Raw genomic sequence first — 12,466 nt, 5'->3', positions numbered from 1 at the left:
TAAGTGATTCTTTCACATGTCAATATTTAAATAAAAGGAAGATGGAGGAGTTGACAAAACCAAATGAATGTTGGGGGTTTTTAAAGGGAATTTCAAAGTATCTCAAATCATGGTGGTGATAAAAGACAAAATTTGAAATGAATTTTTTTTTTATAGCCATTTTAGTTAGTGATGAAGCGTGAATTCGTCAGTCGAGATAGGTAGATGGAACTAGCCTCCTGTCAGCGCGAATGTATCCTCTAAGATGGTCACCGGTGGGGTGCCTGCCACAACACCTCCGATGCCAAAGTTAGAATAGGAAAGCACTTTGTTAAATGAAATAGATAAGCAAGATAATAATAGGTGTTTCTTAGGGTGTGTCTGTACCTTCTGTTGACAATGTGAGGGCTTTATATATGTGGCTTTGGTTGCTAGCCGTTGTGGTCGTTAATGCCTCCTGCCCACTAATGGGGCTTTTAATAGGCTCCCAACGGTCTGCCGGGCTGGTTTTGTAACTGCCCAAGTCATTGATTGACTATATTGAATGATTTCCCTATCCTCGTCAGTGATGACTGGTTTCTTCGTCATTCAGGATGACTTCGTCATGAGTGCTGGCTTCGTCTAGGGGATGTAATCTTGTCATTCCCATCAGTTGCCCCCCAGGTTCCGTGGTCGTCTATGATGTGTCATAAGGACCATAGAAGATGAAAAGTTTTCCTGAGCTGTCTATGACTCTTGGGGTTTTGTTCCGAATTTAATGCGTAGTGGCGGCGCTACATGCAATGTGGCCATGTGGCGCGTGCTGATCGGTGGAGTTAATGGCATGACCCTTGGGTTTCCTGCTATTTTTCAATTTTCTTGGGTCTTGGTTTCAAAACTTTTCCTTTCCTTCACTTTAATCTTTTGCTCTGAGTTTTATTTTTCCTGTTTATTCTTGCGACCGCTTCGACCCTGCTCCGGCGATTTCTTTCAAATTTTTCTGGTTTCAATCGTTCATTCTTCAAGGTACGTTCCTCTTTTCCTCTTCTATTCCCCTTTCCTTCATAATCTTTTATGAGTTCTTGATTCTTTCTTTGCCCTTTGCTTTTGTTGTTGTGTTTGATTTTCGGGTTTTTAGGATTTTATTCCCCTTTTCATGGTCAGTTCTTCTGAAGTTAGGGTAGCTTGCCCTTCAGTCTCTTTCTTTTTTGCTCGCTCAGGGGTGGCTTTGGGTGTTTCTGGTGACTTTTTCCCTTTGGTTGGGGACTTTATTTTTGAAGGTTGTGGGTTGAGTGTAGTTTTAGGAGAGCTATCTCCAATATTAGGCCAATCACTTGCTTGGTTTGAGGGTGAAACGAAGAGGATGTCGGAGGTGAGATCTAGCGAACTCGAAACTGGGTTGTCGTCTAGCGATGGCCCAGTGGAGGGTGATACGGCTGTCTCTGCCCTTCGTCCAGTTAGGGCTTTTTACGCCCTCGAGGAGGCGTGTAGGCTAGACGCTGATACTGTAGCTAGGTTTAAGGATAGATTTCAATTCCCTGAACGGGTTCGTGTTTGTCGGCCCAGTAGTGAGGATCGGGCATGCCACTTCTTCCCTGGTGAGGTATGCTTCTACGAGGCTACTTTCACTTGTGGGCTTAGGCTTCCCGTCTATTCTTTGGTGATGGAGCTTTTAGGTTATTTTGGCATTGTCCCCGGACAGCTTATGCCCAATTCATGGAGAATAGTGATCAATTGTATGGAAACATGGTTGGCCGCTAACGGGGATATGATCAAGGTGAGTGAGCTCGTCTACCTTTATCATTTAAAAGAGTCAAAAGAGTAAAGATATTATGAGTTAGTACCTTGGGCGAGGAGGACTAGGATCGTTAAGGGTTTACCCTCGTCATTCAGGTATTGGAAGTCCCGTTTCTTTTTCGTGTCAGGGGATGATTTTGAGACCCCTTCTAGCGAGGCTTAAGGTGATATCCCAAGGTTGCTCTGTCGGTGGGGAACCCTGAACTTAGGTGTGTCAATGTTTCTCCTTGTCTGTTAATTTTCATTCTGCTCATGTGGCCGTCTCTAACTCTTGTAGTTATCTTTTTGATAGTTAAGAGACGTCCTAAGTTAAAGAGCAAATACCAAGATCGTGTTGAAAAGGCGATAGAGTATGCCAGGACAATTGAAAGTTGGGAGGACCTTGTAGATCCACGGACGCTTGCATTCTATTGCTTAGGCCCGGACCCATCTCCCTACGTCTTGCACAACATCGACATCGAGGGAAAAAAGAGTAAGTGTTGACTTCGTCAGTGTTAACTTCCCTTTAAGCACCATTTTTTTTAAGTGTTTTCCTTCTTGCAGAGATGACGACTAAATTTAACAAGGACATGTATGCCAAGATGAGGTCAAAGAAAGACGAACCTTTGTCCAGTATCAGGAAGAAGGGAGTGCGCGTGACTGGGAAAGGCTCGTCCGCTATCCCAGTTGTTTCGGTTACTCCCGTAATCTCCGGTGCCGAGACCGTGAGGACGACCTCTCCAACCGTTTCGGTTGAAGAGATTCCCACTCCTTCGTCGAAGAGGCAGCACATATCAGGCAAGGAGAAGGAGAAGGCGGATTCTCATTCGTCCACTGTATTGGGAGATCAAGGTCTGGCTGTGGACAGGGCACACGGAGTTGTTACGGCTGAGGACTTAAAGTTTTTTGATGGCGTGCCTTTCAACGTGGTCGCCAATCAACAAGTTCACAATCTCGTCCAGGTAATCTGCCCGTGTGCTTTTGGTATTTATCCGTCTTTTACTAGCGACGTTACTTTTCTATTCAGGTGATGGGGGAGAGTCTTCACATTGCTTCTGAGTACCTCACTCAGGAGGCCAAGGTGGTGTCACTAACGTCCAGAATGGAGGCCCTGGACGAGGAGAATTCTACAATGAAGAAAAAGCTCATGATTCCATGCACGAGGTAAATACCTTGAAGGAAAGTACCAAGACTTTATCCGACGATCTTCGTGCTAAGTGTCAGTTGACCTTGGAGAAGGACGAACAGCTTCTGGCGGTCAAGGAAAAGCTCAAGACTACTACTGCAAGGTCTGTCGAGGCTTTCCAGCAGACTGATGAGTACAACACTGTGCTCTTCAGTTGGTACTTCAAAGGCTTTGGGCTTTTAAGGCGGTATCTCGTCAAGCATCCCACCGGAGTTGATTTGTAAAACTTGGATCTTGAGGTGGTGGACCAGGAGATGGCGACTGACGAGGCGGCCCAATCTTCTGTTCCTAAAAGTGATGTCCCTGACAAGACTACTGCTGACGATGCTGATGCTGCCGGGAATGATGCTCTTACGGGTGATGACGTTGTTGCTGGCCCCTGAATCTTCATACTTATGGAAATTTCTTCTTTTCTTTTGTTAGCCCGTCATGTTTTAGGCCTTTTTGTAAATCTAATTATAGAACAATTTAATCTGTCCTGAGAACAATTTCTTGTGTTGCCCAGTGTTTATGGGTTTTTTGGGGTATAACAACAATGGTAATTTGCCCTTGGTTTTTGGGCTTTTTAATTGAATTTGCAATATACTTACTTGTTCGTCAAATGCTTGTGCTGTTTTACATTCGTCCATACCTTGTACTTAGTATAAATTTTTTGGCTGTGACCTCTCCATTCGTCAATGATTTGCTACTTACTCACAATCCTTCAATGGGGCTTGGATACAGCCTGAGTTTTGTTTTGATTTGTTGCAAGATTCTTGTCCCTTTTCTTTTTCTTTCTTTTTTTTTTTGTGTGGATTCGTTGGTAATCCTGAATCCGTCAAGCGGGATCTTGTCACTTGCTTCTACTAAAGGATTGTGCCTACGTCAGTGGCTTGCATCCGTCGAGGCAGAGTCTTGTTACTTGACTTATACCCATTCAAGGGGTGTTTGCTGTGTTTATGGCTTCGTCGGTGACTTACATCCGTCAAGGCGGAATCTTGTCACTTAGCTTTTTGACTTACACCCTTTCTAGGGATTTTGTCATGTTTTCGGCTTCATTAGTAACTTACATCCGTCAAGGCGGAATGTTGTTACTTAGCCATTCTGTGGCTTACACCCGTTGGAGGGATTGTCAGTAACTTACATCCGTCAAGGTGGAATCTTGTTACTTAGCCATTCTGTGGCCTACACCCATTAGAGGGATTGTCAGTAACTTACATCCGACAGAGCGGAATTTTGTTACTTAGCCATTTTATGGCCTGCACCCATTAGGGGGATCGTCAGTAACTTACATCCGTTAGAGTGGAATCTTGTTACTTAGCAATTATATGCCGTATGGCTGACTGAACCTGCTTACAAAAAGACACTAGATGAATAATTCTTTCATTAATTTCAGGAATGAATATATTTGTTTGTTACATCTATTGGTGGTACTTCTTTAAATGTTCAATGTTCCATGGTTGAGGAAGTCTCTGTCCGTCCAAGGTTTCTAGGTGGTAACTGCCTTGTCTTGAGTAGTGAACGACTCGGTAAGGTCCTTCCCATGTGGGACCCAGCTTTCCTTGGGCAGGGTCTTTAGTTGCGGTGGTGATCTTGCGCAGGATGAGGTCACCTATGTCCAGTCGTTTGAGTTTAACCCTCTTGTTGTAGTATTCGGCCACCTTCTGCTGGTACTTAGTCATCTTGTTGGAGGCTTTATCTCTTACTTTGTCAAAACAGTCCAGGTTGAGTCGTAGTTCATCATCATTGCACTCTTTGTTGAACATCTCTCTCCTGACGCTCGTTACTCCTACTTTGACCAGGATCACGGCTTCGGTGCCATAGGTAAGCCTGAAGGGGGTTTCTCCTGTTGGGGTTCTCGTCGTGGTTCTGTAAGCCCACAGGACATTTGGTAATTCTTCTAGCCAGGCAACCTTCGCATCGTCTAGCCTGGCTTTGATCATCTTGAGCAGCGTTCGATTCGTTACTTCCGTCTGTCTGTTTGCCTGGGGATGCCTTGGGGACGAGAACTGGTTCTTAATTCCAAGATTTGAATAGAGGTCCCTGAAGCTTTGGCTGTCGAACTGCCTCCCATTATCTGATATAATCGTCAAGGGAATCCCGAACCTGCAGATTATGTTCTTCCACACAAAGCTCCGAATTCTTGCCTTAGTGATCGTTGCTAGAGCCTCTACTTCAACCCACTTCGTGAAGTAATCAATAGCAACTAGTAGGAATTTTACCTGACCTTTACCTTGGGGGACTGGACTGACGATGTCGATTCCCCATTGCATTAATGGCCACGGGGATGCTATCGTCGTCAGTTTTTTTGCTGGAAGCCGTTGTACATTCCCGTATCGTTGGCACTTGTCGCACTTCTTGACAATTTCAATAGCGTCCACCTGCATAGCAAGCCAGAAATAACTTGTTCGCATTACCTTGTTTACCAGGGATCTGGGGCCGGCGTGGTCGCTGCAAACTCCTCTATGGATTTCTTCCAGTATGTATCTGGTTTCTTCTTCGTCGACACACTTCAGGTAACGCATGGAGAAGCCTCTCTTGTACAAGGCGTCATTGAGAATCGTGAACCTGGCTGCCCTCTTCTCGATCTTTTTAGTTTCTTCTGTATTCTGCGGGAGGTGCCCGTCCTGGAGGAAAGACATTATTGGTGTCATCCAGCTATTTGTGCTTTGGATGGTGAATATTGGGGCCTCTTCAATACTGGGGTGCTTCTGGACTTCCATCGCCAAGTCCATGCTAATCTCCCTTTTTTCTGACGATGCTAGCTTCGAGACTTCGTCTGCTCCCATATTCTGATTTCTTGGGATCTGTACAAATTCCACTGCATCGAACTCCTGAGTCAGATGCTTCGTTAGCCTGAGGTATTTCTGCATTCTCTCTTCTTTTGCTTTGTACTCCTCCTTGATCTGCCAGATCACTAGCTTCGAATCATTTTGGACTAACAGGTTCTTAACTCTAAGTGCCTTTCCAAGCCTCAGTCCCGTCAGTATCCCTTCATATTTAGCTTCGTTGTTGGTGGCCGGAAATTTCAGTTGAACTACGTATTTAAGCATTTCTCCGTCGGGGTGGTTATGATGACCCCTACTTCCCCCCTCCTTTAGGCTAACGAACCATCAGTTTGTATCGTCCATCGCTCAACTTCGTCGGTGAGGCTGTCCTCGTCTAGAAGGGTGAATTCTGCGATGAAGTCCGCCAAAGTTTGCGCCTTGATTGCTATTCTGGGATGGTACTCAATGTCAAATTGACTAAGTTCAATCGCCCACTAGACCATTCTTCCGGTTGCCTCAGGTTTGTTCATTGATTTCTTGATCGGTTGGTCCGTCATCACAAGGATGGGATTTGCCTGAAAGTATTTCCTTAGCTTGTGCGAGACTGCTATTAACGCAAACGCGATCTTTTCAATCCGTGGATACCTGGACTCAGCCCCTTGGAAGGCTTGGCTGACGTAGTAAACTGGGAGTTGCTTCTTGCCTTCTTTTCTAATCAAGGCTGCACTCACTGCTGAAGCTGACACTGCTAGGTATAAGTATAGGTCTTCCCCTTCTTTGGACGGGCTTAAGAGGGGTGGACTACTCAGGTAACACTTTAGTTCTTGAAACGCTGCTTCACATTCGTTGGTCCATACGAAAGCCTGCTTTAAGGTCTTGAAAAAGGGTAGGCACTTGTCCGTAGCTCTGGAGACGAACCTATTTAAAGTTGCTATCCTTCCTGTGAGCTTCTGGACTTCCTTGACGGTTCTGGGCGATGCCATGTTGATTATGGCTTGCACTTTCTCTGGATTTGCTTCTATTCCTCTTTGGGACACCATGAATCCCAGGAATTTCCCTGAAACTACCCCAAAAACACACTTACTAGGATTCAACCTCATCTGGTATTTTTTAAAGGTGGCAAACGTCTCCTTCAGGTCGTCCAGATGTGTGAGTTCTTCCTTACTCTTGACGAGCATATCGTCCAGGTATACTTCCATGTTCCTGCCAATCTGTTGGCTGAACATTTTGTTCACCAACCTCTGATACGTAACTCCAGCATTCTTTAATCCAAAAGGCATTACCTTGTAACAATAAAGTCCTTGACTCGTGATGAAAGCAGTCTTCTCCTGGTCTTCCTCAGCCATCCTTATCTGGTTATATCCCGAGAAAGCGTCCATGAACGTCAGTAACTTGTGCCCAGCTGTAGAGTCCATAAGCTGGTCTATTCTTGGTAGAGGGAAGCTGTCCTTCGGGCACGCCTTGTTCAGGTTTGTGAAGTCTACACACATCCTCCATTTTCCATTTGTTTTCTTCACTAGGACGACGTTTGTGAGCCATTCAGGATAGTACACTTCCCGGATGAACCCTGCCGTCAATAGTTTGGTAACTTCATCTGCAACTGCTTGATCTCGTTCTGGGCGAAGACTCTTCGTCTTTGCTGGATGGGTTTCCGCTTCGGGTTCACATTCAACTTATGCTGGATGACTTCTGGAGCTATGCCCGGCATGTCCTCGTGGCTCCATGCGTAGACATCTAGATTTTCTTTAAGGAATTGGATGAGTCTTGTTCTCATCTCAGGGCTTAGCGTCGTCCCTATCTTTGTCGTCTTGTTCGCTTCTCCTTCTAGGGCTTCCATTTTGTCTTTTTCCTTCTCTTCAATCATCCACGTGTGGTTCTCCTTTGCAGCCAGGACTTGATCTCCTTTTACCTCGTCGACACCATTATCTGTTGTGAATTTCACCTTCAAACAGTAGGTGGACGTGGCCGCTTTCCATTTGTTGAGCGTAGGCCTCCCAATGATGACATTGTAGGATGAGGGGCAGTCCACCACTAGGAAGTCTAACTGACGGGTCAACTACACCGGGTAGGTCCCCACTGTCACTGTCAACGTCACTATGCCCCTGGGGTATACCCTGTCTTCGCTGAAGCTGACGAAGGGAGAGTTAAATGAGTGCAGTCTCCTTGGATCTAGCTTTAGCTGCTGGAAGGTTGGGAGGTAAATGATGTCTGCAGAGCTACTGTTGTCCACGAGGATCCTCTTGGTATTGAATCCTTTTATATTCAGCGTTATAACCAAAGGGTCATTGTGGGGCTGCTTCACTCCCCTGGCGTCCCCTTCATTGAAGGACATGTCCCGGTCTGTTCGTTGTTGCTTAGACGGAGGTATCGTGTGGACACTATTTACCTGCCTCTGGTATGCTTTCTTGAGGGATTTAAATGATCCTCTTAAGAAGGGCCCTCTTGTAATCGTCTTTATCTCCCCGATCACATCCTGTGGAGGTTGGGACGAGCGGTCGTCATCCTGGGAAGAGGACCTATGCTAACTTTTATTACAGTCCCTGAACTTACTATATTCCCCCTTCTTCACATATTTCTGTAATTTCCCTTTCCGTATTAGCTTCTCTATTTACTCCTTTAGGTCCCTACAATTTTCTGTGTTGTGGCTGTGATCTTTGTGGAATCGGCAGTACTTGTTCTTATCACGAACGTTAGGGGATGAGTGTAATGGTCTTGGCCATTTGAGGTAGTGCTTGTCCTTGATCTGCGTTAAAATTTTGTCAACAGGCATAACCAGAGGAGTAAATCTTACCATCCGAGGGCCTTTATCATCTTTTCTCCTGTTCCCGTCATTGTTACGATGATTTGGGTGCTCCCTCTTTTGACCCCTGCGATCGTCTTCCTTCTTTGCCTTGTCTCCTGGCTTCTTTACATCCTTTATGGCTGCTAAAGCATCTTCTGCATTCATGTACTTCTGTGCCTTCAGGAGCATTTCTGCCATCGTCTTTGGTGGATTCTTTACGAGGGAGGCCACGAGATCTTTGGATCTTAGTCCCGCTTTGAAGGTCGTCAGCTGCACCTTGTCATCAGTTTTGTCCACCTCCAGAGTCTCCCGAGTAAAGCGTTTCACGTACGACCTCAGAGTTTCCTTCTCTCCCTGTCTAATGGTAAGTAAGTGGTCTGTCGGCCTTTTTGGACGCTGCCCCCCTATAAAGTGTCGCAAGAAGGCATTGCTCAACTGTTTGAAGTTGTCCACAGACGAAGTCGGCAACTTTGTGAACCATTCCCTTGTAGCTCCTTTGAGAGTGGTGGGAAAGGAACGACACAGTATCTCGTCAGGCGGCTGTTGAAGACCTAGAGTCGTCTTGAAAGTATTAAGGTGATCCTGAGGGTCTCTGAGTCCGTCGAACGGCTCAAGTTGAGGTAGGCAAAACTTCGACGGTACAGGGCATTTAAGCACCGCCGAGGTGAAAGGCGAATCCGTGGCCTTTACCATTCTGTCTACGCTTCGATCCGTCTTCTCCTTAATGGTGTTCCTCAGTTCGCCCATCTCCTTCCTCATTTCTTGAAGGAGATCTAAATTCTGCTCGTCTGGAGTAGTTGGCCTCTGATGGATACTCCCCCTATGGCTATCCCTTTCTCCCTCCATGTTATCTTTGGATCGGTTCTCTTCCTGTTGAGCTTGTTGGACCTGTTGAAGTTGCAGCTTCATTTCTTGATTTTGCTTGGTGAGTTCTTCAATGGTGGCCGCAAGAGCTTGAACTTGCTGGGCCAAGGCTGCGAAATCTAGATTGGGTTCCATCTGAATGTAGAGGTTTGATGGAAACTACATTCTCAAATATGAATCTGAAAATGTCATTCCCCACAGACGGCGCCAAATTGATGAAGCGTGAATTCGTCAGTCGAGATAGGTAGATGGAACCAGCCTCCTGTCAGCACGAATGTATCATCTAAGATGGTCACTGGTGTGGTGCCTGCCATAACGCGTCCGATGCCAAAGTTAAAATAGGAAACCACTTTGTGAAATGAAATAGATAAGCAAGATAATAATAGGTGTTTCTTAGGGTGTGTCTAGACCTTCTATTGACAATGTGAGAGCTTTATATATGTGGCTTTGGTTGCTAGCCGTTGTGGTCGTTAATGCCTTTCTTAGTAACGCCTCCTGCCCACTAATGGGCTTTTAATAGGCTCCCAACGGTCTGCCGGGCTGATTTTGTAACTGCCCAAGTCATCGATTGACTATATTGAATGATTTCCCTATCCTCGTTAGTGATGACTGGTTTCTTCGTCATCCAGGACGACTTCATCATGAGTGCTGGCTTTGTCTAGGGGATGTAATCTCGTCATTCCCATCAATTAGCATGTCAAATATTAGTGCATTAAACTTGAATTAGGAAACATGCAATTAAACCACTAATCAAAGCCAATTTTGATTTTCGTACACGTATGACCAAATTAAATGGAATTGACTTCCCTAACTCACCGAAGTTTTGTGGAAAATATGCAAGATTCAGATCCTCTAGATTTCTTAGGGTACTCTACCAAATAGATTTTTTAAAATCTTAACCATTCTTTAATGATTTAATAGTCTAGATTCTACCATGTCAGCATTCCACTAACAATAATCTTAATTATTTTGTTTCCAACATTATTTTATTATTTTAAGAATAGGCGAATACCACATTTTCATCTCTACATTTTCACTCGATTTCACTTTGATCCCTAACTTTTTTTTCCACCACTTTTAGTCCCTATCCTGGAAAACGCGTCTCGTTTTGTCTCTGTCGTTACAACAAAGACGAAAAATGGACACATGGCAAACGTAGTGCACTGTTGGCACACTAAAAGTTGACATGGCTATTAATATAATAATAATAAAAAAATGTTATTTGGCATTTAAAAGTGCCATGTCATTAAAAAAAAATTAATTTATTAATTTTAACTAAATAAAAAAATTAAAAACAGAAATAAAGATAAAAAATTACATGAATTGAGATCTAAGTGTGTCTTGAACAAGAACATCAACTCAGATATAAGAACACAAAATAAAAATCCAAAAATCACAAACCCAGAAAATAAGAACAGAAAATTAAACTCAAAGCCGAACCCCAGAATTAGAATTCATGCCAACATTCTTGACAATCCTAGATAAAATTGATAAATTAAACATGAACACGTTAAATATTTGAACAAGAACACAAACCCAACAAATTTAAAACCCAAAAAATTAAATTCAAACCCAGATTCAAACCTAGATTCAAAAATTTAAATTCAAACCCATATTTCAAACCCCCATCCACCCACCAAAACATCAAACACAAAAATCAAATCCAGATTTTCAGCCCCATAACACTAAATTCAAACCCAGATTTTCGGCCCCTAAACTCAAATCTCAAAACCCAAATTTTCCTATACTTTCTAAGAAACCAAACACAAACCTCAGATCCAAGCGGTGCATCGTATAACCTCAGGCAGATCTGGTCCTCTACTCCACTCTCCACCAACGGAATCGTACACCAACACAAGCCCTTCTCTCAAACCTCGGAAACTCCTCCCACTCTGTCGCAACAAGTCATCTATCCTTCACCGCCTTTCGCGTCCCCTCTTCTTCTTCAAAACCACTTTTTCGTTTTTACCCTTTTCATTCCCTAAAATCTCGACCTTGCCATCTTCCTCTTCCTCCACCGCCATCCTCTTCTGCCTTTTCCTTTGCATGCCACGTTAGCACTAGGGGTGTTCCGATGGACTCGCTGCTGTCACTGGACCTCGCCGAGTCTGCCGTCGACTCTGTGGCTTGTGATTTGAAGAATCAGAGCCTTGATGATGATAAGAAGGAAGAAGAGGGACCCATTTCGTTGAACGACAACGATAAGAAGATGAGTCTGGAAGATTTGCATTGGGACCATTCCTTCGTCACTGCATTGCCTGGTGATCGCAGAACCGATACTATTCCCCGAAAGGTTAGCTCTAGCTCTATTTTCTTTAGGCTTTGTTCGGTTGCTGAGAAAAGGAAAGAAAAGGAGAAGAAAATCATGAAACTTTTTTGTATTATGCTTTTTTAAAACTGGATTTTTTTTTTTAATGCTTTATGCAGCTAGCTCATATAGAATAATAATTTAGGATATATGTAATTTGAAATGAAATGATTGCTAGTAAATTATGATTAAAAAAAAAATGGAATGATTGAGTAATTGAAAATCATGGAATTTTTATATTATGTTTGTAAGACAGAATTTTTGTTTTTTGTTTTTAGTTAAAATTAATAAATAAATTTTTTTTTAATGACATGGCATTTTTTAATGACAAATAACATTTTTTATTATTATTTTAATGGCCACGTCAGCTTTTAGTGTGCCAACAATGCACTCTGTTTGCCACGTGTGCATTTTCGTCTCTGATGTAACGGTAGGGACAAAAACGAGATGCGTTTTCCAGGATACAGACTAAAAGCAGTGGAAAAAAAAAGTTAGGGACCAAAGTGGGAATCGCGTGAAAATGTAAGGACGAAAATGTGGTTTTCGTCTTAAGAATATTGTTAGTGGAATGTTGACATGGTAGAATATTGACCATTAAATCATTAAAGAGTGGTTAGAATTTAAGGAAATCTACTAGTAGAGTACCCTAGGAAATCTAGAGGATCTGAATCCAAATATGCAAACTTGGGACTAGAAGGATTCATGTTAGAACCCCTTTCCATCTTCTTTGTGTGTGTGTGTTTATTTCTAAAAAAAAAGAATGGGTTATTGTCCCACATTGCATAAGAGAGTGTGTTGTGTGTAGTATAACTTACTCCACCTTTCCTTAAAAGTTACCATGGCGT

At 43.5% G+C, this 12,466-nt stretch overlaps 2 protein-coding genes across 2 annotated transcripts; both read right to left on the bottom strand.

The window, feature by feature from the left end:
* Positions 1–7,240: 7,240 nt before the first annotated feature.
* Positions 7,241–7,999, bottom strand: LOC126692285 (uncharacterized). The gene is made up of 2 exons (XM_050387840.1): positions 7,781–7,999; positions 7,241–7,723 (listed from the first exon to the last, which is right to left on the bottom strand). Exons 1-2 carry the CDS (start codon positions 7,997–7,999, stop codon positions 7,241–7,243), a joined length of 702 nt encoding a protein of 233 aa, XP_050243797.1.
* A 276-nt stretch (positions 8,000–8,275) lies between these two features.
* Positions 8,276–9,448, bottom strand: LOC126692279 (uncharacterized). The gene has a single exon (XM_050387826.1). The coding sequence runs from the start codon at positions 9,446–9,448 to the stop codon at positions 8,276–8,278; it is 1,173 nt and encodes a 390-aa protein (XP_050243783.1).
* Between the last annotated feature and the right edge of the window lie 3,018 nt (positions 9,449–12,466).

Source organism: Quercus robur, chromosome 1 (genome assembly GCF_932294415.1).
Source record: "Quercus robur chromosome 1, dhQueRobu3.1, whole genome shotgun sequence".
NCBI lineage: Eukaryota > Viridiplantae > Streptophyta > Magnoliopsida > Fagales > Fagaceae > Quercus > Quercus robur.
This window is presented reverse-complemented; position numbering and strand designations above follow the sequence as displayed.

Excerpts from the sequence above, each read along its gene's own strand:
- LOC126692285 (XM_050387840.1), bottom strand. The coding sequence starts at position 7,999 with ATGTCCTTCAATGAAGGGGACGCCAGGGGAGTGAAGCAGCCCCACAAT. Across the intron at positions 7,724-7,780 it reads TCAGCTTCAGCGAAGACAGG|TTGACCCGTCAGTTAGACTT; the intron begins GTATACCCCAGG and ends TACCCGGTGTAG.
- LOC126692279 (XM_050387826.1), bottom strand. The coding sequence starts at position 9,448 with ATGGAACCCAATCTAGATTTCGCAGCCTTGGCCCAGCAAGTTCAAGCT.